This window comes from Centropristis striata, chromosome 2 (assembly GCF_030273125.1).
Source record: "Centropristis striata isolate RG_2023a ecotype Rhode Island chromosome 2, C.striata_1.0, whole genome shotgun sequence".
Taxonomy (NCBI): domain Eukaryota; kingdom Metazoa; phylum Chordata; class Actinopteri; order Perciformes; family Serranidae; genus Centropristis; species Centropristis striata.
Genome location: NC_081518.1, coordinates 27,362,146 through 27,384,917, shown reverse-complemented (window position 1 = coordinate 27,384,917; position 22,772 = coordinate 27,362,146). Strand labels below are relative to the sequence as shown.

The window sequence follows — 22,772 nt, the reverse complement described above, 5'->3', positions numbered from 1 at the left end:
GAATCATTGACAATTTTGATAATGGTTTGATAGTGGTAAGGAATGGTTTTTGCCTCTTTTTTTAAAAAGCAAAAACAATCCTGTTTCTAGCTTTACATGTTTTTCTTAGTCATACATGATTGTAAATTGAATATCTCAGTTTTCTTTTTGACAGACAAAACAAGACATTTAAAGATGTCATCTTTTACTTTTGGATATTACAGCAGACATTTTATACATTTCACAGACAAAATGATAACAGGCAAATCATCAATCGGTAGCAAAACATAATCATTAGTTGCAATCCTGCTTCCCAGTAATCAGTGTAAAATGAAGTTGTGTTATTGTCTGTCTATGTTTATGTATGCACATTGTTGTGCTAAGAACATCCAGCCACTAACTACTAACTGTCAAACCACAGATGATCTTATAAACCAACCAGGCGGAAAGAAAAGTTTTGTTTCTGTAAATAAAGTGCAGACACAGTATGTGCAGACACTTCCTCAGGAAGGCTTTAAACATGTTCTATCAGCAGTAAGCATTAAGGGATGTTCAGGCTGCCCTGTTTCTATGTGGAGACCTTTTAGTCCCCCTGATACCCCCACTGCATAGCGCGCTAACCCAACCCCCACCCTGTCCTCCAACAAACAATACGAGGCGTAGGCTCAGGGCAGCCGGCTGAGCCAGGGAGAGCGGAAAGGAAGGAATTAGGTTGACAAGGTCAAGCTGAACCAAGACAAGAGAAAAGTGTACCAAACCACCTGCTGTGTGTTAGCCAGTCAACCAACCAACCAACCAACCAGACAGCCGACCTGACAGATTTTCAGACATAAGCAGGTGCAAATTGTGTCAGCTTTTCTAGGCAAGAAATGTAAGAAAATATTTAAGGTTTTCATTTGTTTTGAGAATGGCCATCACCATCATGAAGAGAGAAAATGTTCTGTTAAGCCTATGTACCGAGGAGTTACCTTTCTTGTGTTTAACTCTTCACCTGTGTCGTTAAATAGGCTGTGTCATGATTGAACAGAATAACAATTAACAACATTGGAGTGCCTTGGTAGCCACATAGTGATGGCACATGCCACATGTCAACGTCTCTGGTTCAAGGCGAAAAATGCCACCAAAAATACATTTTGGGGTGAAATTTCTCCACAACTGAATGAATTGTTGTGAAAAATGGTAGATGTTCATCTTCCTTTTCTGAACGAATTAGCATTTAGCTCAAAATAACTACATAGCACCAGCACACAGGTCCTTTGACATACTTTGATTTAATCTATAGCAATTAAATCACAAGAAAATGTGTTTATTTTGAGTTTATATCGCTGTAGTAGCCCTGTGGTGGCAGTTCTCCGAGCTGTGTGCACCTCTGGATGATATGAGTCCTGACATGACAGCGTTTGGTTTTGTTACACATGGGCTTCCAAACAGTTACTAATTAGCATAGTGGTTATTTTGGTCATGGTTGATGACGGAAAGTAATGGCGGTGTTTACACTGCAGCAAGTAACGCAAGGTGAAAATTCACCAACACCCGGTTAGTCCTGTTTGATTATGTGAATTGGAAACGTGGGGTGTTTAGTTGCTTTTTTATCACTCAATATGTTTTATAATACACTGAAAGGCATTGAAAGCAAATTCAGCTTTTTTTTACAACTTGGATTTTATTTTTATTGCTGAAATCTGGGGACGCTGCAACTTTGCCAACAGCGACTATGAGCATTCAAACAGCCAGAAAGGTTGTAAAATAACCCCCAGTTTTACCAAATATTGTTCCAGTTCTACTTCAGCAGTTTCATAGTCATAGTAAAAGGAGAGGAAATTTTCCTCTGTGTGACTTTGCTTTATGCTTTACCGGGCAAATTAGGCCACTGCTTCATAAGTGAGCAAATTGGTAAGCTCCACTTATCTTGGCTCAGTCCTCTACCCTGCGGTCCCCAGTGCCTTCTGTCTTTTTATATCACTTTTACTTCCCATCATGTTGCTGGTAGCTGCAGGAGCAGTCTCTTGACTAATGTATGTTGTCCTTTCATCAGGGAGCGCATATGTCTCCACAGGTAAAGCCTCTCACACTCTCTGAAGAGCTCTCTCTTTGACGGAGCTTTGTGTACTTTTTGCCTTCAGTATAATCAAAGGCTTTGGTTAAATAGTAGCTCTGATGAATGTGTCACACTAAAAAGATATTAAATTTCATTACTACTGAAATTTACAGCAAATGTGGAAGCATTACTCGCCTTTCTAACAGTTAAGCTGTAATTCACAGCTGCTGCTAAAGACTGCTAGATGAAAGTTTACTCAGCGCGGCATGCGAAGCTGTTGCTTTTACAGACGTTTTCATGTTTATGTCTCGACTTTCACTGCTCTATTTCTGAACGTGGAGGTTGTGTTGCGTCATAAAAATGAGCTGTAATGTTAAGTGCCAAAATGTGTCAGAATTTCCTGGAGGCATTTAGAAAATTACATGTTGTGTAAAGGTTGAGTTCTTTTTAGGCTTTTAAGATAAAATAAAAATGTGTTTTACATTAATTGAAACATTCTAAGAAATGTGCATGCGTGTCATCAGACTGTAATGTGAAAGAGTCAAATGGCAAACGGCTTGTTTTTCAGACAATAACCATTTACAGTGGCTCACTCATTATGGCTCCAAAGAGATTGTAGGTCACGGGTGACCAACTTCATCACAGCTCAGTTTACTCTCTGTATTATTTATGTGTAGTTATGCTTTCCTGAAAGCACAATTAGCAGTTAAGACAGGGAAGAGTTGCCTAGAAACTGACTGCCTTTTGCCAGCTGGTGGTGTTCAATAGATGTCAGGTGTTCCTGTTTTTCTTTTTCAGTTTCTGTGATTACTCTGAGCTTCAAAGAGAATGACAGTGTGGTTTTTGTTAAGGAATTAGGCCAGTGTGCGTTGTGTGAAAACAGTGGGCTTTCACAACTTGAATTTAGCCACTTTTTTTCAGTCTCCTGGCTGATTTTTATTAGTCAAATTAAACGAGGCTCATGCATTTATTTTGCATTCATTCAGTTGTAGCTTAATGTTAATAACCATGTTACTCCAATAATACGGCTCACTTTAAAAGCTGATTGTATGCTGATAATCATTGCAGTTTGTCTGGACTGATTAGAATTAAATGCTGTTATCCTTAAATTCATTATGTGGATTGAACAATGTAGTGGAGATTACAAGTCCCCACATTGTTTCTATGACAGCCTAATAGAGGAGCTCGGGTCCCTTTTTTCAAACGTTTTTTAACTGCGTGTCATGTTGTGCTGAAAGAGGCACCGACCGGAGCCGGCAAGAAGTGTAATCTCCACCGGCCTTCGACCTCAGTAACTCACCAAAGATGTTCACAGGGTTGGCCCCCGGTGTCAAAAAGAATTACATAATTGAAGCGGGAACACAGAATTCAGCCAACTAATGGCACTTCAGCAAGGACTCCTTTTTACTTAATAATGGCCCCTTGTGTCAGGAAGAATTACATTTTCTCTTTTCAGGACAGATGTTTTCTCTCTTTTGATGTTGGAAATGGTGTTGAATTGCTCAGGCTTTATCGGGCTGGGAAATCTATACTACTCAATGGTTAAACAATCAAAAGGGGCCAATTTAGTTCAGTTATAGTCTTTTCATACTGGGGTTGTAAGCTCTAAATATACATCAGGTTATTAATATTGACTGGATTTTAAATTGGGTTGCTACAATTTCATTGAAACATTGGAACCCATTTTCAGACTTTTGACATTAAGTAGTGCATGATAATTTATACCAAAATCAAATTTTAGCATTCATAAGCAGTATACAAATGTGTAATCAGTGGTTTATATCACCATCATGTATTTACAAGCCAATATAAGTGTTTATTAGTGAATTTGTAAGTGACTTTTCCTCCTCCTCTGGGCACCCATATATGGAGGCAGGTATAAACAGATAATGAATGACAATATAGTAAAACATTATTGTAACAACATAAAAAGTCATCATAGATGTTTTAACGTGATTAGAAATACTGTGCATTAATAAAGACAATTTCCTTAAAGCTACGTACAACGACATTATGTTGTGTTGCAAACATTTAGTAAATGTTTATACACTGCTTAGAAATCCTTAATAGGGGGACTCAACGTTTGTTAATAAGCAGGTTGAATTGCCGCATGCTCCATTGCCCTCAAGGTAGCTTAATTGTTTACATTTCACAGTCTTGTTGACTTAATCAACACCTGCAAAGTTATTTGAGCTTTCCATTTCAATCATCATCAGTATTTAAAGCAGGGTGGGCCAACTAAGAATATGTCAGTTTTATATCACACTTGATACCATTTAACCTAAAGAGAATATAACAAATGAATTGACAGTTGTCCGAGTGTAAAAACAATGATGTGTTGATCTTTATGAATCAAGACTTGATAGCCTACCAATTTAAAAAATGTTTAAATCAAAAATGGAATTGAACAGTTTCCCTGAAATCAAATATCTAATCAAATAGTGGATATTGGCTGCAGTCTTGATACTGAAGCCTGTAGGCACTCTTTTGTAAAGCACATGCTCTTCAATAAAAACAAATTGACCCTCAAAGCACTATTTAAAGATAGAGAGAGACCAAGATGATACATCCACATCTGCGGTTAATCCAAATGACCCAGCGCGCATTATCTGACCTGACCTCAGGACCTTACTTCCAACTCTTGTTAAATGCAGCTCTCGACTGTAAACACACACTTCCATCAGGCATGGGTATCTCTCTAAATGTTACTGCCATTTTTACCTGCAGTTTCGTCGAGGAAGAAAGCATGAGCGGGCACACAAAAGCACCTTTTGAGAAAGCGTAATTGCTTATAGTGCTTATTTTATAGCTACTAATGCAGAAAAAGTACCAGAAATAAATGTGATTTTATGGTTTAGCAGTGATGTGTATTGAACTGCTGTTGCAGACATAATTCTCTGTGACCCGTAACAACAGTACTGCATGAAAGAGTAAACCATGACCATGAACAGCCATTTCTTATCCTGTGCCAAACATGAGGTTTGTGTAAGAAAGATCTGTAGTGAAGAAGGAATGTTAGAAGACAAAATATCTTTATTACACATTGCAGGGTTGCATGATTTTGAATCCAGATTAAAGATACTTTTAATTAAACATAATCCGTTACTATGGGTCAATAAATGTCTAATGGTCCATGTTGAACAACAATCAAGCTTGGAATCTCTTAGATACCTTGAACTAATGAACTGGACGTGCCACTTATCAAGGTGTATGTTGTACACGATTGGCAGTATCATTTTCCGTTAAGCTCAAGCCGACATACTTCTTCCACGTCTTCCAAGGCTTGACACATTTCAAGTTGGTCTGGTTATTTGTCAGTTGAATCAGTGAACACATTTGTGATGATTTGTCATGGTGAGTCGAACCTTTCCCTTCACAATCCAACAACTTTGCCCTTGTCTCTAACGCAGATGCCTGGCTGTATGCAAGTAAAAGCACCAATGCCTGTACAGCGATGTCTGGTTCAGGTTACGACTGTGACAGCAGGGTTCAACATTAATGTCTTTTTTTCCTACCTGCCCAGGTCAAGAATCTACTTACCTGAAGTTAATATCTGGAAGCCCCAATACTTATGGTTGAATTCATTATCGGACACCACATAATAACATAATGGGTTGCTGACGGCCCTTTTATTTGCCATACAAGCAAGATGCTGTTTGGTTTGCCTTTTAGAATGACCCTATTTTATCTGCCTTTCTCTTAAACTTGAAAGAAATTGAGTACTCAGTTGTACTCAGTTGGGAATTTCGCCCACATCCTGTATTGTTACCCTACTAAACTTATTAATGTATAATTGAAATGCTTGTTTGCACTCCAGCTTATAAACTATGACTATAGTTGCCGATATTTTCTCGCAAATGCCCAATTGGTTCTGCATATGTGCAATTCTCGATAGAAATTACAAGGAAGCAAGATGATTCACTTTTTAGCTACTTCTATCATCAGCTCTGGAAAAAGCCTGAAGCCATATTTCAATATTGTAACAAATATTTTTGGGGTGCAGGTTGTGCTGTATGCTGTCCTGATTTATGTTAAAAAAGTGGCAGCCAAAGGCCAAGAAATGGTTGCCAATTTCTCAAAATGGTTTCCAATCGCTACCTGGCCTCTCTAACTGTCAAGCCCTGCTACCCAGTGTTTGTAATGCATGATTTACAAGCTTGTTTTCAGATGTTATGAGGAATACAGTGAACAGAATCTACCAGACCAAATGAAATTACAAAACAAATCATCCAGGTCATTGTTTGTGACATTAATGGTCAATTATTTTTTTCCTACTTCTCCATTTTGGCAAATTTAATAGTAAGTAGATTTATGGCTGTTGGAATATTTCAGTGGTCCTCGAGTTCAGGCATTTGTGTTGTGTGGTGCTCTATAGATAATTTGGTCAACTATATTGCAGCTCCACAGCGCCCAGACGAGTACAGCCAAGACAGGTGTCTCCGTATGACACTGCAGTGTAATCCTTTCGTAATCCTCGCCCAAGCTCAGTGCTCAGTGCTCAGTTTCTTAATCCCAACTCTAATAAACAAGTTAAAGCTGAAGTTAATGTGTCCAGTAAAAAGTGCAGCAAGCGTCCTGTCTGTCACGGGTGAGTTATTGTGTGATCACTGGAAATCCAGGCAGAGTTCCCCCACTGTCAGCACTGTGAGGCATGCTCGCAAGATTCATAGGATTTTTGTCTGTCAGTTAAACATTATTCTTGTCAGTGTGGCGTTCTCAAGGAGTCAGCATGGGTTTTCAGTTAAGAAAAGGTTTGCGTGACACTCAGGCATTGTGTGGTTTTGGGGGAGATTTCAAAATCCGTTTGTAAAGTCTTGCAAGGAGGGAAGAAATCATGGAATTTGGCATCGGCTGAGCATCGAGCAGAGCCTTGTGTAATCTGACAAGTTGTGTAGTTCGGTCGCATGTGGTTTTTCGAAAAACCCCAGACAAGACGTCAGGCATTTCACTGTGTGGGTTTACATTCTGCAGCCCCACAGTGAGAGTCCTTTTGTCCACTCAGACATTGATAGGACTTGGAAATAGAGCTCCACTGTTTATGCACATTGTGAACTGCTCTGTCGTGATCCCATTCAAATTCATTTGCCCCAAACATAGTGAATCGTTCTCTTATCGTGTAGGAGCATTAGGCTAGTAAAATGACTTAGGGGCAACAAAAAGTCAAAAGCTCATACAGGAAAGGTTGGTTTAAAGTTGTAAGATAGGGCTGTAAAATGAACCAAAATGATTTGATTAATAGGAATTATTACAGGCATACTGGATGGGATTCTTCTGGGAATCAGCAGCATCAGCAATGTTTTTTAAACAAATAATTGCAGAGTGAAAGGCTTCTCATATGTAGGCTTTACTTGGAAACCAGTGGGATCCTTGAACTTCACTCTGCCTTGACACTTCACATCCAGGTGTTATTAACCTCCTGTCATTTTAAATTTGGGTTTAGAAGTTATCACCTGGTTATCAAAAATGCATTTGTTCCTGGCAATCGAGTCATTTAGGCTAGAGCTGCAACAATTAGTCAAACAAACTAAATGTATCTGCTACTATTTTGATAATCGATTTATCATTTCAGTACAGCTTCTATTGGGGTATTGTACTGAGGGTTGGACAAGACTTTAGCGTTTTAATGCTATTTAGTATGCTAAAACAGTATGAGATTTTTTTTTTGACATGTCAAAACGATAGTCGGTAAACATTAGTATGTGAATTGTATTCTCATTCTGGTGAATTATTACAGTATGCAAACACTGGAAACTACATTAAAATCCCACAGTGACATAACAGACAATAGCATCAGGCATAATTGTTTCATTTTATGTTCAGTCTGCTTCATTTTTGTTTCTCAAAGCTTTATCCATTTGTCCTCTTTTGATACTACGTAATTTTGTTGACAATTGGAAATAAAGACCTTTTGTAATCGACCGAGGCAACTGTGTTACGAGACACAAAACACGTTTGGCTGTGGTTCACATTTTCACAGTAAAAGTACTCCGATGTGGAGAAAAACAAAAACTCAAGAGGTTTATTGTGCTTGTCATTACATTGTTGTGTCAATACCATTGGTATTATAGTCACTCGCTCTACTAGAATATAGAAAACAAAATGAATCCTCATGCACATAGACTACCAACGGATAATTTGACTCACTGGCTTTGAGGTGGCAGCCATAGAAATTTAAAATGTGAATCTAATAATAGAGTTATTTCCAGGCCATTATTAAGTCACGTAACCTTGGGAGCAAAAAACCCTCAAATTGTCAATCCCAAAATGTCGACACAATCAATTTGAGGAGTTGAGTCCATTTTGAGGAGGCTCTGCATGAACGTGTTTGCACCTTTCACCGTTGGCTGTCACTCTGGAGGAGGGTTCATTGTGTGGTCTTGTCTGCGGCTCTCTGTGTCTCCATAAGGCCCAGGAACAGTGTGTGGTGACAGCTCGGGTGATTACCTGTCCTGTCTCATTCACTCAGCCGGCCTGCAGCTTGGCCACATCATGCATCAGAAACTGACACGCGGTGATTACGATGTCGTTAGGCCTCACTCTCTGTCGCTCTCTGCACACATTAATCTGCTCTTTCTCTGAGCACCAGGAGAAATGGGCTCTCCGCACTCGTTTCTGTAAACCATGAAATATGAAGCTTTTGCGGTGACGAGTCTTGAGCTAATGTTACATTTCATCAGGGACTAATGTTTAGTTTTCAAAGCACGCAGTTCATCACAGATTCAGATTCCTCATTCAGTGATTGATCTGAAACTTCCTACGGCATATTTCATAACAGTGGTATTGCTTAAATAATTGGTTAGATCATGATCAATCCCAACATTTTTTTTATTAATAATAAAATATTATGTAATCAAGTTAGTTAAATTTCCATCAAAAAAGTATAGTTCACCTTGAGCAAAATGTAATCAGAATCATGTATTTTAAAAGTAAATCTTAAACAGACACAACAGTATAATGCTTATCTTTCTTTTCCATCTTCCTGGCATAGTTTATGCTTTTATTTGATAGTTTATTATTGCAAATCTTTTGTAGACCTTCAAAGTGACTTGCATGTCTTGCAAGATTGCAGTCATTAGGAAACCCCAAAACACTGGATGCATTCCAAGCAGAAAGCAGAAAAAATACACTTTCACTAAATTGTAGTGAAATTGAGTCTTAATGTCATTAGTTTTGCAGGTATTTGGTAAAAAACAAGAGTCAAAGGTAGGGTTCATTGTCTGGGAACCATGAATTAAAAATGTGGTGCTAGTCCATCTCATAGATGCTACTTTATTTTACAGGATAAGTAAAAAGAAATGACATGCTGGTGGTGCTAGAGTAAATGTTGGGATAAGCTTAGTCTGCATTAGACTGAGATCTGAAAATATGACTTGATCATCCTCAAAATAATTGTAATGCACAATATTAACCTTATAATCATCAATATATATGCTCAGAAGTGGAAATGGCACCAAAATACCCTGGAATCCTTTTACCTCAAATTTTGTTAAACAAATACTCTTATTGCATTACATATAGTACACTGTGTGGATCAGTCAGAATTAAGCAGTAACTTGGATATATGTTGTGATAAGTACTTTTAGTTCTCCACACCACACTCAGTTTGGAACAGTAACTAGATTAAAGCAATTATTTAAAGGGTGTACAGGCTTATAATCCAGTGTGTGAATTGTTATTTTGTCTTCTCAGTCTAATTGGATCCAGCATTGGCAACATATTCCCGAGCGCTGAGTGCTTTATGCCCAATTAATAAATGTGTGGTGCTGGCTGCAGCATGGCATTCCTCCTGCAGTTCAGCGCTAATGATTTGGAGCGCTTTAATGTCGACTGCCTTGAATGAAGAGCACTAAGCCTGGTGTCACTGTGGCCCTTAAATCACCATTAGTCTTCTTTTCCGCCTACACACTTTTCTACCTCCAGTTGTCTCTTGTGTGCTTCCCTTCAGTTGCTCTCATCGTCTCCCTCCCTTCCTGTCGTTTTCATTTTCGTTTTCCACGTAGGCCCACTGTCTCTTCATTGGTGTCACAATGTGTCAGAACAGGTGGAATCAATTACTGACCCTCAGCAAGCCCGCTTCCTTACCACAACTAGCTCTTTAATTGAGGGAATTAATGAGTGATCAGTCTGTGAGATGATTTGGTGTCACGGATCTCGCTCGGCGGTGTGCGAGGGAGGAAAGCTGGGGGAGGGATTGTTTGACCAATCCTGCATAACTAATTCTGTCCTTCCACAGTGGCAAAGCAGTTCACGTCTCTCCCTGGCTTCCCTGCCTGCTAATCACCTCTAAGGTTGAGGAAAGACACAGGAGTACATCACAACATGTGCTGCAACGTTCTTATACTGAATAATTCAAGAATCGCTGGTAGACCAGGATGACTTCTGTGCACTTGCATCTTTGTAGAGCTGCAATAATTAGTTGATTATTTGATCGACATAAAAAATGATCGCCAACTACTTTAAATTTTAATTGATAAGTAATTTCTAATGCAAAAATGAAAATCAAAAAATGAATCAACCTTTCAGATATGGAGATTTCCTACTTTTATCTGTCTTAAATCATATTAAACTGAATATCTTTGGGTTTTGAGAAACTGGCACGGACATGTTTTACTATTTTCTGACATTTCATTTTCTGCTGTTTTTGGCTCCCCCTGTGGACAAAAGTGGTAGTGTTTCCAAGAGCACCACTGCCTTGTGTCATGAAGGGTCTGGCTAGCATGTGCATTTGTTTTGGAATGCATGAAAGGCATAAAGCAACTCTTTTTTAATACCATGTTTCTTTTGTGAGTTCAGTTGTTTGGAGGTTGCATAGCTATGAGTTAATGTATCTATCTGTGGCTTTGGAAGATTAATAACTGTAATATGACAGTGGTGAAACAAAAAACAACCGTTTTAGCCACCAACTTAAAGTCATATTGATGTAATACCATGTCTCACAATGGATTTCATAAGAGGGACAATTTAGGATCAATTTTGAATCTTTTCAAATCCTCAAATCCTCTCTATCCCACATCCAACCATCAAAGGTAGACCCAGGCTCTATCACTGCCTCTTTTTAGCTTTTTTTTTTTGTTCATAGGTCAGTCATTTCCTTTTTATCTTTGCTCATCCTGCCCCAGTATCAGCCCTACCAACAAAATATAAAGCAAAACATAAAATTCTCTTTTAAAAAATCTTCTCATAGGCTTCTAGTCTGTAAATCATTTAATCTGATTCTACAGGGAATAAGACCCAGATATAAGCATTAAGAACATCTTTTTGGAAATAGCCACTCATCTCTCTTATGGTGTTGTTTGCTTATGTAGGTCATACAGAGGCAACAGTATTAAACTGTTTTTTAACCAGTTGAATGTATCTTGTAGTTGCTGTTTTTTACATGCGGCCTGCATTGGCTGTATCTTCACATCTGCTCTGTTTGCACAGTGGTTCTGAAGTGTCTCATGTGTTTCTCTCTCTCAACCCCCCACTTCTTTCTTCACAGATGGAATCTCCTGTCTCCACGCCAGCTCCTCCCCCCCTCCACCTCCTGGCCACAGTAGGCAACAGTGAGATTTCCTCGCCGTGTGAGCAGATAATGGTGCGCACACGCTCGGTGGCCGTGAACACATCCGATGTGGCCCTGGCTACAGAACCTGAGTGCTTGGGGCCCTGCGAGCCCGGTACAAGTGTCAATCTCGAAGGCATTGTGTGGCAGGAAACTGAAGACGGTAAGTGGAGGGGTTTAGTGTGAGTGTGTTAAATAGTAAGGAGAGTCTTTGGTAAACTCTCTGGTCTTCATGGTCACTGTCTGACCAAAAGAAATAAAGAGTTGTATGGATCGTGATAGATTTTTTGGAATCTGTTAATCGAACCAGACTCGTAGAGGATAAGAATCTCAATCCTTTGAGATTGTGAATTGAATTGATTTCCCCTACTACCTTCCTGTTTACTGAATCTCTTCCCAGTGAAACAAATTATTCTCCAATTTTGCAAGAAAATAAGCTGCACATATATGGGATAGTTTGTTTTGTGCTTTTCTTTACATAGCCAGTGTGGTTATGAAGACATCAAAGAGGTATTGGTTTTTCAAGGCTTTAGTGAAGCCTCTGTCGTTTAAAAAATAATCATCTTGCTGCCATTATCGTGCATATTTGGCCTGCTAAAATGTAATTGGATAGGCCCTGACTGCCTCAGGAGCTGGTGGTGGTACTAATGCGTGCTTTAGCAGCCCACATGCTGCATAGTATTGCCAACAAGAATAGTAGTTGGCAGTCAGTTCTTAGGTGGCCTTGATTTGTTTTTTTGCTCGGGAGTATGCAGACGGGAGTTTGTTGCACTGAGATATCTGCTCACAACAACAACATGCCTCATAACACAAAACACTTTTTTTTTTTTGCAAGGCTGCCATTTGGGAATAGAGTTGGCTCCTCTCCTGCAGTGCAGTCCGAGTGAAATCTTACACTCTCTCAGTTTTCCTCCCTTTGATCAAAACCGCATTCAGCTTATTTAATTTTAAGACGTATCACCAGCACTATCAGGTTCTGCTGGATCTGAAAAACTGCCCTCTTTTTCTGTCGTGCATGTGAAATAATGCAAACACCTAATCTTCAAAGCAGCTCGCGCTCAGTCGCTCTGCGGGCATGCTGAGTACAAATCGCCCACACATCCACAGTGCTGCTTGTTGGTTCACTTGCAGGAACCGAACAGAAAAAGGTCCCTGCCTCATCAACATTCCCAAAGCACAGTCCCTGCTATTGAGTGGCTTTTTCCCCCCTCTCTCTCTCCCTCTCTTTCTCTCTCTCCCCTTTTTTGATTTTTGCTCCAGCCCTGGGCTGTGTCAGATTCACCCCTGTTCTCCTCTCTATTGCAAGCCTTTTTTCTGTTACCAAGCATCCAGCCAGTCACCCCTTGACTCTGTTTCCAAGCAAACTGGGAGAGAGCGAATGCAAGGCAGGGGGTTGGGGCAGGGGGGAAGACAGACAAGGCTACTTCTGTTAGTGACACAAACATGGCTCAGAGCCAACACCAGTACTATGTTTGTGCTCCCTCATTCTCTGCCTCCCACAGAGTGATTGACCCTCCCCCTCGCCCTGCCCCTTTCCCTTTCCCTGTCCAAGTCTGTCCTTTGCCTGCACTCACTCTCTCAAAGCTGCTATTTTGGCTGAAAGAGGTAGTGGTTTGGCCTGATGGGGCTGTGTTTTCTTCTGATTCTACTCTATCTGGCTCAGTGGGGTGGAGGCTGGTGGGAGCTTTTGAGTGGTTTTAAAAGTGGTATGGTGGAGAGGGGAGGTAGGGGGATATGTGTTGAAAGAAGGGGGGGGGGGCACTCTGCAGGTGTAGCACAGGTTGTTATGGCCATCAGAGCTGTTGAGAGTAGGGTTTCCAGAAGCTAACCCACTTCCCGCTCTGTGAAGCCTGTTTTTATCTCAGACAAAACCCCTATCAGGCAGACACAGTCAGGGTAGAAAATCATGTGATAAAGGATGAAGAGATATATTTTGAGAATGGCATCTATGAAGTGGCCCTCAGTTGTCTGGTATATGTTTTTCTATGTTGAGATGCACACCATGTTCCCATGTGGCTTTTCGTTCGAAGACACCACAGCTTGTTCATTGCCGCCAAAATCAGCTACGGGGTTTTTTTTGTGTTCAGAGAAAAATGTCGCAGCTGAAATGTGTGCTTACCAGTTGTGCCAGATTTAGCTGTCATAAACAGCCATCAGTGTAGCCTGTAAGGGTGTAAGAAATTGTCGATACACTTGGTGATATTATGTTTTGTGATGCTGCACAATTCTCAAAAACACAATTGATTTTTAATTAATAGATAACGATTTCTGTTAGTGCCAGTCCATGCATCCTGGAAGATTTTAATTTACCAGAAAAATGGGAAAAATGTATGTATGTATTTATGTTGTAATTGATCTTAAAAGCATTTGATAGGCAGGTTATATAAAGAAAGACAGCATTAAGACATGTAGATTTATAATATTTTCTATTGAAAATAGGCACATTGCCGGGACAGCAGCACAACATGCAGCTGCCAACTTGAAATGAAATGCTTTCTGTTTACTATTTACCTTTTCTTAGATAAATAAAATTAATTTTAAAAACTCCCAAAAATAACCATTAACTAATAGCAATGGTTCAGTAAAGTGTGCAAATGGGAGTATCACTTTCATCGGACAACAACAAGTTTTCCTGGACAGAAAATGACCAAATATGACCAAGGTTAATAGTTTACATGCAAAGATTCCTAGCAGACAGATTTCCCTAAGGTGATGTTCTTGTGGTCTTCATATTAGGACAGTTTTCTGTAAAATAAGATTGAAAGAATCACAATATATCGGCTTGTTTACAGTTGCACAATGTATTAAATCGCAGCCACTGTATCCTGATACGTATCACATCAGGAGAATCTTACCAATTCACAGCCTCAGTAGTCTGTGTTACTAAAATAAAGCTTGAATCTGCACTGAGTTTCTAAGGAGGTATTTCTCAATAGCCTCCATTGTATTACATTCTGCACACTACATTAAACAACACAAAGATGTGTGTTTATTCTACATCATTTTAATGGTACGAGCACATAACAACCCACCGGCTAGTTTTAAAACGAAAGAGACCCAGATGCTGCTTACTTCAAACTGCACTGCCATTCTGCCGTTTTCTCCCTAAGAGACCTATGAAAGCAGACTTCTGTCATTGTGGTGCAACTGAGCAAATGAGAACCAAATGAGGAAATCAAGCAAATCCAGGCAGAGTACCAGGGAAGAGCAACAAACAGAGGCCCCAAAGACATAGCAGAAGCATCCTGATTAGCAGTGAAGTTGAGCAGTCCCCCACTTCTCTGCATGACAAGTCTCATACAGAGCTGTTTAGGCATGCACTGTGTGTGTGCGCGTTTCATTTAGCATGCCAACCAACAGCTGCTTCATCACCTCCGCCTTTCGGCCTTGTGGGAGTAAATGAACAACAGGCTCCCAGTAATTGTCTGTGCCTCACCCGGCTCACCGAGTGCCAGAGAAAGAAACAGATGAGGAGGAAGCAGGCGACACCTAACAAAATGCGATCACAGAAGCTTGCACCTTTGGTCGGAGCTGACAAGAATCTTGTCTGATGGGGCCGAATACATTTTTCATCCCGTGTAATTTGAGCTCAGATGTAGCAGCCCTTTCAGCCAAATGTGGATAATGGCCATGTCCTGAATGAACAAAATAACCCTTTAAAAAACAATCAATTTGATGTGTTTAGTCTTGTGTAGGAGAATAAATGGATAATATGAAGTGAGGGAAAGTGAGTCTGTGTCATTCAGTCATTCTGGGGGCGAGTGAAGCGTAGACAGGAGGGGGGTGTGGGGACGTGGGGGGCAGAGCTGTGGTATTTTAAGGCCCGGCACTGACACAAATCCCCTCAGCGCAGACGAGGCAGTGGCAGCTCCCAGGGTCGTGTCGGCAGAGCGATGGGCCAACCCCTCCCAGGCTTAGCATGCTGATACCTCCAAATGTCATCTCTAAAATGCTGGAGAAGTTTATTGCTCTTGAAACGCAGCCCAGAACGCCTTGGCTCCTGCTCCAGGGCAGAGGGAACACAGAGGGGGCCCCTTTGGCCAAACACTGCAGCTCCATGCCAGTGCACCGCCCCCCCAACCCCTGCTTCACACAGCCCGACCCTCCAGTACACAGCAGGCTATTCCCCAAGCAGGTCCCACAGCTTCTTAAGCTCCCTAATAGATAAATAATACAGGCTTTTTTGTGATAAATGTTTGTCTCATGGATTATTTATGCAACACATTACATCATTGTAACATTGCAAGTGTTGGCTTTAGCACAGGAGTTAAAAGCGGTTTGGCATCCGAGCAGAAGAGAGGTCAGTGTGAAACGGATATTCCTGTATAAACATTCAAGAGATGTGTTTTTTTCCCTTTTTGCTCTATTTCTCCAACCCTGTCAGGGAGTTGAGTAGAAGAATATTGTATGAAAGGAGCACTTGGCTCTGTAGCTCACTTGCCAGCTATGCTTCCTTGCTCTTTTGAAGACCACCTGTCAGTGGCCTCATTGAAATGTTTTCACAAAGGCGAGCGGTGGCTGCTCTCTGTGAACCCGCTATAGAAACTGTCCTTGAAATCAGAGTGAGCATTCTCAGGAAGCCTGTAGCCCTCTGCCAGGCCAATGAGCAAGAAGAAGACAGAGTGAGAAATCAATCACAAACTTGTGTTAACAGTAGAGGACACAGTGAAAAGAAAAGAACAAAAGTGGTACGCCCCTTTCTCTCCCAAGCCCACACTCTGTATATTTATATTTGCCAGTAGCTTAGCCATGTTTACTTTCCAGCCCACCAAGCCAATCTTTACCCTCATCACCACACAAGAGTGGAAGTGGACAATTTCCAGGAGAAGAAAACGAGAAAAAAACACTATGTTGTAAAGATTACTCCAGTGTTCCTAAATACGTGGTTGAAATAATACTCCGCAAGCAACTTAAGATATAGATGACTCACATTCTTTGAGGGAGGAGACTTGTCTTGTTAGTCACAAATTTAGTTCCCGGGTGGTGTTACCAAGATGGCGCCTGAGTGAACCCAAATCTCCTAAGAGAGACTTGGTTCCTATTCATATTGGCCGACAACTGCATTTTTTCAAGCACTTAAATGGCCTTGAAACGTAAATCATATGCCTGGAGGAATTGTAGGCTTTGCCAGTGGTTGTCATAAGATATCATGTTTGCTATATACACATCAACGACAGCTTGAGTAATGTGCCTTTGGCAGACCTGTCTCTTAATCTGAGCACCATCTCCTATAAGGAAAAACACCAGAGGGTTTGTTTTGACAGAGAGATTATAGATTTACCCAGATTTAAGGAAACTGCTCTTTGCCTCGCTACAAATTATTCACAGTAATAAATGCACGTAGAGTTGGTAGAGATGTTACATGCATGGCTGCTGTTTTGTGGTTTACTCCCACTGTAAGAGTAAACATGTACTGATTTTTTTTTGTGTGTGGAGAGAGAAACTGCTGCATGCGGCTGATAATGCTGCGACGATGTGCACGGCATACTAATGCTCCCTTCCTTTGCCTCTCAGTGGTATGAGAGAATTGACCTTCTCACAGGCTGTTATTCTTGTCAGTGAGAGTGACTTCGCACTTTTACCTCTTATGAACCGGAATGCAGCTGAACTTTTCAGATAGGGCTCTCTTTAATGCTGTGAAATACAAAATACAACCATCAACCATAATGTTCCCTGGTCACTGATAAAGCTTTACTTTATGACGAAGATGTTGAGGTTTGTTTATCGTTTATTTCTTGGTGTTTTCATTGTGATACTTTTGCTCTAAAAAAAGTGCTGTAAGGTGTAGTAGGGCCGCAGCTAACAAAATATACAGTCATGGAAAAAAATATTAGACCATTGTTTTCTTCAATTTCTTGCTCATTTTAATGCCTGGTACAACTAAAGGTACATTTGTGTGGACAAATATAATGATAACAACAAAAATAGCCCATTACAGTTTAATTTTAGAGCTGATATCTAGACATTTTCCGTGGTTTTATTGATAATAACCAAAATCATTATCAAGAAAACTATAGAAAATGGCTAGATATCCAAACAATTGTACCTTTAGTTGTGCCAGGCATTAAAATGAACAAGAAATTGAAGAAAATGAGGTTGTTCTAATATTTTTTTTCCATGACTGTGTGTTAGTGTCCATTCATCTGCCAATTATATTTAGATTAATTGATTTTTCTGTCTTTTCTGGAAGCACTTCTGAAACTGTGGAGCAAATAATTCATGATGGGAATTATAAAGCAGAAAAGATGAGATACTATAAACGAGAATTCAACATAAAGCATTAATTAAATTAACAGGAGAAGTATCAGGGAAACTACATTCAAGGAAGTATGGACTGACTGTCAAATTAGTTGCATTGGTTCTCCTGAAAGGAAAGTTTTGTCGATTTTCAACCGGCTTCATGTATTGCAGTGTGGAAAGTACACTGTAAAAAAATCTTTTTAATTTACGGTAAAATACCAGCAGCTGTGGTTGCCAGAACCTCACCATAAAAAATACAGTGAGTGGGCTTTCTACTTTAAATTTAAATGTAAATATCTGCAAAAACTGTAATTTAGATGAGTAGTCCCTTTTTATTTTTAGGGTAATTGTGTCCTTGTGGCATTATGGTATTTCTCCTTCAATTGTACAAAGTTTTTTTACAGTTTAAAAGTTTTGTACTACTCCTTGATTCACAGTAATTAAATGCATCTAGTACGGTCATATTCAGTTTTTTATTTTACCCCCTATTCCTGATGCAATTTGACAGTGTTTTATTCTACAAACATTTTTTACAGTGTATATGCATTTCAATTGGATTGGTTTCCCTCCATGTTATCGGCTCATTTGCTTGATAAAGCGTGTCCTTGATGACACATACTACACATACTGCAGTAACACAAAGCCGGTTGAAAATTGGCAAAGATTTGCTTCAAGAGTGATATAAATTAAATTTGGCCTCACAGTAATTAACAATCAGTTAGAATGTCGAATTAGCAAGTTATTGGCCAAAGACAGCTCTAGCTTGGTTAGCGGTAAACTGCTGCCAAGAGAATTAAGTGTAAGTGAGCGGAGCTGTGGCAAAAACACAATGCAGCAGATATGGCTGAAGTTGCATTTAACATCACAATCCCCTATGCTGAAGTGGCAAAAGCATCCACGTACAATGTTTTGCCATCACAGCAAAAAATAAATACATCACTTCAGTAAAATAGTAGATACTGAATATCCTTTCAGTTCAATAAGTACACGAACTGCAATGAGAGGAAAAGGGAGCCATGGGACAATGAGGATACAGACATTTCAAACACCACTGTCACTGTTAGAGACTTCAGTCTGCAGTGTAGTTCACACACTGCACTGAAAACCAAAGAACCAGCTTCATGATCAAAGAAAGTTCATGTATCACATCTACAATTAAGTCTGCTCACACTGTCTCTCTCACTTAATGATGCACTAAAGAAAAAGTCTGAAAGTGCAGTTAAAGTTCTCCTTTGCAGCATTTAATTAAAGGCATTTTAACTTTTTCTTTGGCATTTAAAGTTTCTTGTTTTGACACTAAGATTTTAATTGTCACTGCAAATATATATTCAGTATACTCAGTTTAATGGCTTACTTAATTACTAAAAAATCCTTAACATATTGAACAATCCCTAAAATGTATCAAACAAATATGAAATCTTAATAGCTGCCGAAATGAATCTTATGTTGATCAGTTACAGTGTACTACAATGTAACTTGCACAATAACACGACATGTCACCAGCATCTCCAGTGATAAAAGTGACTCATACAATTTGTCCTAAATTCCTGTCTGTCCAGAATTGAAGATAAGGTCAGGTTTAGGACTTTGTATCCTGACACTGACATAGCCGGACAAGCTCGGCTTCATTTTATGCACCACGAGTGCTGAAACACTCTTAAAATGCACTGTTGGAAACATGGTCAGACAGTTGAATGCTCAAACGCTTCATTTATCAATGTTATAGTTATTGCTCGTGGCAGCACCCGGCTATCTTTTATCTTCTCCCCGTAATGAATACTGACACTATTTTTCTCATTGTTCTCACTTTCTTGTCTACATGCAACCTTGATAGGAGTGGTGCTTTTAGTGCAGAGAAAATGGGGATGTGAAAGGAGCTGTTTTCTGGCAGGATACAAAGTAAAAATCTGTCAATGATTACTCCAGAATGTGAGAGCGTACAAGAGGCGATAATTGCAAGAGCTGTTAATTCTTAAGTGCTTTTTTTTAATCATGACTTTGTTTTAATCAGTCACATTTAAAGACAAATACAAAGCTTTAATTTCAGTCTTATGATGTCACACCCAATTGTCACACACAAGTGATCCCTCATTTGCAAAGATAACAAAAAGGCATTTTGACAAGGTCAGTCAGTGAAAATGCCATTAACCCCTCTGAATTCCTGTTGAGTTGAGGCAGAGCAGAGGTCAGCCAGTGAACCCGTGGCCTGCACCAGCAGCAGCAGAGGACCTGATATTCTGGCCCCACTGCAACCTAATGAAATGTGTTAAGGAGGGAGGAGGAGGAGGGGAGTTTTGGGGCCAGAGGGGGGCAGTCACCCATGCAGCAGACAAACCTACTCCTGACTTAATTTGTCCCCTAACATTACCCTCTTGATAAAGTAATCCCATACAAGTACTGGCGGCGGAGTTTGGTGCATAAAGAGGGCTGCCATTTGTTGTTCGACAGCATTGAAAGGAAATGAGTGGTAAAATTACAGGCCAATTCCTCTCAGTAATGTGGGCTTCATTCAGCTGTCATGAGTGACCCTAATAAGGCTGACACAAAGAGGGGTGGGTGAGGGGGAACTGCTCCAAATCAGGCTGCTTTTTCCCCCAGAAACCAGTGTAGAGAGCAAAGAGAGCCATCATGGCTCTCACACACACACTGGTATGTAACTTCCCCATGTGTAAACAAATGATCATGCATGTAAAGTCTTCTCCGTTTCTTGTGTAATTTGCTCTCTGCCACAGGGAAATTTGTTTGGGTTGTTTTGTCAAGGGCTTTAAATGTTTAGACAGACTTGGCGTTGACATCTTTGTCCCGACAGCTTGAAAATTATTCCTTGGATGAAAAGTGTGCAGATAAATTCAAATGGCTTTCAGCTTTCAGCATTGAAACTTAATCTTAATCTTTTTTGCATACCCTGGAGCATATTTCTATGATATTGCCAAGAAATTCTATGAATTTACATCTTCTCGGTCCGGAGACTTTATTAGGTAGTCCAGTGAAAATAATGTGTTTTACATTCTGTGAAATACCACAGTGTGACTCTGGATAGAATCAGGTTTTCAGTAAACTATAACTAATTACTGAAAAGGAGGTTCTTTGTTTGAAAGCATCCCATTTCTTTTTCCTAACAGCTCAGTGGATGTGCAATAAACATATCACATCATTGTTTTTAAGTCCAAATCAACACAATAATGATTAATAAGCTACTTAATGAGGAGCAAACTACATATCTGATAAGTAAATATGTCTACTTTTGTATGTGGGAGGATAGGACAGATTGTTTTTCTTCACTAATTATCTCCTGAAAATAATCAGTACCATTTAAAGAAAGATAACAGAAGCATTAAAGAGGGATTCGTCATTATTTCTACTTGTTTAGAACAATCCAGGCTTTGTTTTCTGCAGATTTTTTAAACTATGTGGCTTGGAAAGGGTTTGCACAAAGTCTTAGCTTTTCAAGGTTAGCAATATGCTTTTATTCAAATATACTCCTTATAAACTTGATTTTCTACATAATCTGGTGTTTCATCAGCATTTGTAAATTTGTCATGTAAATCAAAAATCTATTATTTTAAATGAAACAATCCCGTCGTCATATTTGCTCGTCTGCTCGCATCTGTCACAAGAAAAGGAGATGACCCGAACCGTAAATGAGAAAATAAATTAACTGAATGAGTTGCCATGAGCACTAAATAAGTGTTTAATAATCATAATCAAAGCATACAATAAAATTACATAATACAAGTGTCAATCTACAATGATTGCTGTGGGTAGTAACAATTTCGATGTGAAGATAAAGGTTTTGAGAGTCTGAATATTTTTCTTTTATCTTGAAAGTGTTTGAGTTTAACTCTTAAAAAGCTGTACGAACCCTGGATTTAAAATTGAATATCGGCAGTGAAAACCCTCTTCACTTATTCCCAAGATGAGAAATATGATGCGATAACTCGATCTGTCATTTTTAGTTTCAGTAAGATCTACAGTAATGCCACACTGAAAGCCTTTAACAGCATACAGTAGCTTAAACAAGTTAATTAAACATGAAGTGCCACAACAGTTTGAGTCAGTAACCATTTCTTGATTATTTTTTTTAGCACCATTCCCTTTTGAGTTAAAATGCATCCGCTTTTCTTTGAATGTCCTTGAGACGTCCCACATAACGTTCAAGGAACTGCTTTATTAGCATTCACATGAAGTATTGCAGAGGCAGAGATCTGAGGTGACCCAGAAGCCAAGGACCACTCTGACAGGATTACAGAGCTCCTTGGCTTCAACATGGGAGGGAGGCCAGACGGGAGAAACACATGCATAGAGTCAATGAAAAGACTTGAAGTAAGGGAACTAATGAAGTGAAAACTGAGCTATTGGTCTGTAATAAGTAGTACAGGTTTTCTGCAGCATGTTTGTTATTGATGGTGGATGTATGTGTCCATGGGTATCCATGAGTTTGTACATTTCCAGTGTCTTATCCAATAAGAGCTCAGCAGTGAGGTATCAGGAGTTAAAATCCTTTTCATATTCTGAATCAAGATTTAGATTTTTTGCCATAATCTCATAACTATCCAAGGTAGACTGCCCATGAGCTACGAGATTGTAAAACGATGGTATATGCGCCTATAAAAGCCACAGGTCCATAATATATCAATATTAAAGCTTTTGAGATACTGCTTTATAACGTTTCCTTCAGTTTTCCAATTTTTCTTTGGCTCTGAATCAAATATTTTGCGGTCATGATTCATGTCACAGCTGGCGGGCTTGGTTCCATGCCTAAATACTGTAAAGCAAAGTAAATATTAATACTGTATTTCCCATTAATTTTGAAATATGGGAAATTAATGGAAAACACATGATTTTAGAATCAAAATAAAAAATTGCTCAAGAGTGTTTCTCTTATTGGAAATGTTTTGGCCGTTGTGTCTTTGCTCTTGTTGGTCGCATGTCGGCACCAACAGGGACTTATTGGTGCATTCAGGTGCAACT

The 22,772-nt window shown here is 39.6% G+C and overlaps 1 protein-coding gene across 3 annotated transcripts in view; it reads left to right on the top strand.

Moving 5' to 3' along the window:
- The window catches only part of LOC131983552 (zinc finger protein 609-like), an 86,801-nt gene that overhangs the window by 46,927 nt on the left and 17,102 nt on the right, over positions 1 to 22,772 (top strand). For all 3 annotated transcript variants that reach the window (XM_059348293.1, XM_059348285.1, XM_059348302.1), the window contains exon 3: positions 11,499 to 11,724. In XM_059348293.1, coding sequence (XP_059204276.1) covers positions 11,499 to 11,724 — 226 coding nt within the window. The remainder of the gene's footprint in view (positions 1 to 11,498; positions 11,725 to 22,772) is intronic.